The sequence below is a fragment of the Microtus ochrogaster genome, unplaced genomic scaffold, assembly GCF_000317375.1.
Source record: "Microtus ochrogaster isolate Prairie Vole_2 unplaced genomic scaffold, MicOch1.0 UNK110, whole genome shotgun sequence".
In the NCBI taxonomy this organism is placed as follows: Eukaryota; Metazoa; Chordata; class Mammalia; order Rodentia; family Cricetidae; genus Microtus; species Microtus ochrogaster.
Window position 1 is genome coordinate 111,544 of NW_004949208.1, and position 2,788 is coordinate 114,331.

Consider the following 2,788-nt stretch of genomic DNA (forward strand, 5'->3'; position numbering starts at 1 on the left):
ACAGAAGTCTGATCAGTAGATGATTGCTTGAGACAGAATTCAAACTGAGGCTGTCTCCAAAGCCTCCATAGTGTCTTTCAGTGTGTTTTAAGGTGTTCAGTCAAAGAATGGGGATACACTGTAAGATACAGTCTGAACTAGACACAGTGGCACACACCTCTAATCCCAGCACTCAGGGGGCTGAGGCACAAAGATAAAGAAATTGAGGCCAGCCTGTGCTATATATAGTAAGAGTGTGTCTCCAAAGAAAGTCTTTTCTTTGCTCGTGGATATGTTGTCTAATGCAGAGAACAGAAAAAAGCCAAAACAATTCTGTGAGATTAGCAAAACAAGTCAGAGTTGACTGTTTTCAGGACCCTCTAGGAGGGCAATGAGCAAAATAAATACCCATAAAATGCTGAGTTTCACAGGATGGCATTTTCCTCGTTCCAGTAAGGCCTTCTACTCTTCACTCTAAGGTTGAGGCCTCCTGCGGTTCTTGGGCCGGCTGGAAATCACCCAGTTCTGGTCACATACTTCCACTGGCTCTTCACTTTACCTTAGATGCCCTGTGCATTGTGTCCCAGGTCTGGGGTAGGCACTTCCTATACATTATGATTTGTTTTGTTTGTTCCTACTTTGCATATGCTACTCTATTGAAATTCCCTGGGAAGAAACAAAATTTAGCTTCCATGAGTAAAGTATCTGTCCTCTTCACTCCCTAACCTGCAGCTCAGAGCCTGGTAGACATGATTGTGTAACTGAATGAATGAGTTGCTTACGTGCTGCAATTCATTAACGCTTAAATGCTCTTCTTTTCCCCTGCCTCTGGTGGTTTTCCTTTGTCTTCTGGCGAGTAAGGGCAGTCATTGTGTTTACTCTCTATTAAAAAGAATTTCTGGGGCTGAGAGATGGCTCAGTGGTTAAGAGCACTGGCTGCTCTTCTGGAAGACGAGGGTTCAATTCCCAGCACCCACATGGTAGCTCACAACTGTCTCCAGTTCCAGAGGATCTTACACCTTCACACCAGTGCACATACAATAAAGTTAAATAAGTCATTTTTTGTTCTGTGTTTTGTGAGATTCTCTGTGTAACAGCCCTTGCTATCCTGGAACTCACTGTGTAGATCAGGCTGGCTGCCTCTGCCTTCCAAGTGCTGGGATTAAAGCAGTGTGACACCACACCACACTACACGAATAAATTATTTTCTTTAAAAAGAAAAAAGAAAGAAAAAGACTTTCCATGTACAGTTGGGCACTGGGAGGAAGTATCCCGTCTGCTCTTCTGGCTCCAGGAGCCTCTGAGGCCTCACCAGCTGCGCTGCCGGCCTGGGGCAGCAGTGAGAGGACCTGTCGGAAGTTTGTAGGAAATCCTCGGTGGAACAGGTCTTGCACAGAAACTGCTCCTCCTCCTTTTGGCACATTTTCATTCTTCCCCAGTACCAAATGGCAAGAGGCCTGTGGGGTCCAAGTGTGATCTTGAATTACTAAAGGAAAATATTCAGGAAGGCTTTTAAAGAAACACAGCCCAGAAACCTTCACTTCTTCAGTATTATGAAGTAAGCATAAGAACTCAATCGAGTCCTTTTTCTTTTTTATTTCTTCTAAATTTTTCCATTATTTATTTTTACACAATTCTTAATGGTGTGTACTCTCTCCAAGTCCAGAGGCATAAGATCTTCCTGGCGCTGGAGCTGCAGGCATTTGTGAGCCACCTAACAAGGATGCTGCAAACTGAACTCTGGTCCTCTGGAAGAGTAGTACACTCCCGACCACTGAGCAATCTCACTAAACCCCTTTTGAATTTTTTGTTGGTTTACTTTATTTATTATTTATTTATTTTTGGTTTTGTCTGTCTGTTTTGGGACAGAGTCTCATGTAGCCCAGGTTGACCTCAACATTCTATATACCTAAGGTTGGTCTTGAACTCTGGGTTACAGCATACACTATTACACCTGGCTCAGATCCTTTGTAAATGTTAAAGACTTTTGTTGGAAACTGATACCTTAGTTATTTTTTTAAACACAAATTGACTAGTGGCATCAACCAACAAAAAATAAATACAGAGGCAGACAGAGAGTCCTGTGGTTCTTTTTTAAACTGTATCATCTGTGGGCCTTAGTAATCCTCGAGGCTATTTAGCCGTCACCACTGTCTAATACCATAGCGTTTCCATCACCCCAGAATGAAGCCTCACACTCAGCTCTTCCTCCCGAGCCCTGCCAGATGCTTCAATACTTGGCATCAATTCTGGCCATTTAAGTTAGATCCGCATGGTGGGGAAAAGAAAACCCACTTCCACGAGCTGTCCTCTGCTCTCCATGTGTGTTTTCGTATACATATACACACATACAAATAGTAAATCAATAAGTAAGAGAAATATTTAAATTGTTCTCCAGTTACCACATTCTGGTTCCTAGCAAGCATTGTCTCTTTGGATTTATGTGTTTGGGTTGTTTCATTCGTAGACGTGGAATCATACAATATATGGCCTCGTGTATGCCCCTTTCATCAGAGCGCTCTTCTCATGTTGTGGCATGAAGCAGTACTTCCTATGACTGAGTAATAGTCCATTATGGTGTATTCACGTGTGGTTCATCCGTCCAGATAGTTGAGCTGTTTCCACTTTTGTGCAGTTACTAATGCTTCTGTGAACATGAGTGCATAGATTTTATAGAAACATGTTTTTCTCCTGACTCAGTGCCTAGGAATAAAATTGCTAGGTCATATAATTCTTTATTTTGTCTTCATTAAATTGATGTTTTATTCATAGGTGTAATTTTAAATTTTATCATACAATTTGTCAATTA

The 2,788-nt window shown here is 41.9% G+C and overlaps 1 protein-coding gene across 1 annotated transcript in view; it reads left to right on the top strand.

Moving 5' to 3' along the window:
* The window catches only part of Efcab14 (EF-hand calcium binding domain 14), a 34,695-nt gene extending 33,240 nt beyond the window's left edge, over positions 1–1,455 (top strand). The window contains exon 10 of the mRNA XM_013355286.2: positions 1,274–1,455. Coding sequence (XP_013210740.1) covers positions 1,274–1,455 — 182 coding nt within the window. The remainder of the gene's footprint in view (positions 1–1,273) is intronic.
* The last annotated feature ends 1,333 nt before the right edge of the window (positions 1,456–2,788 follow it).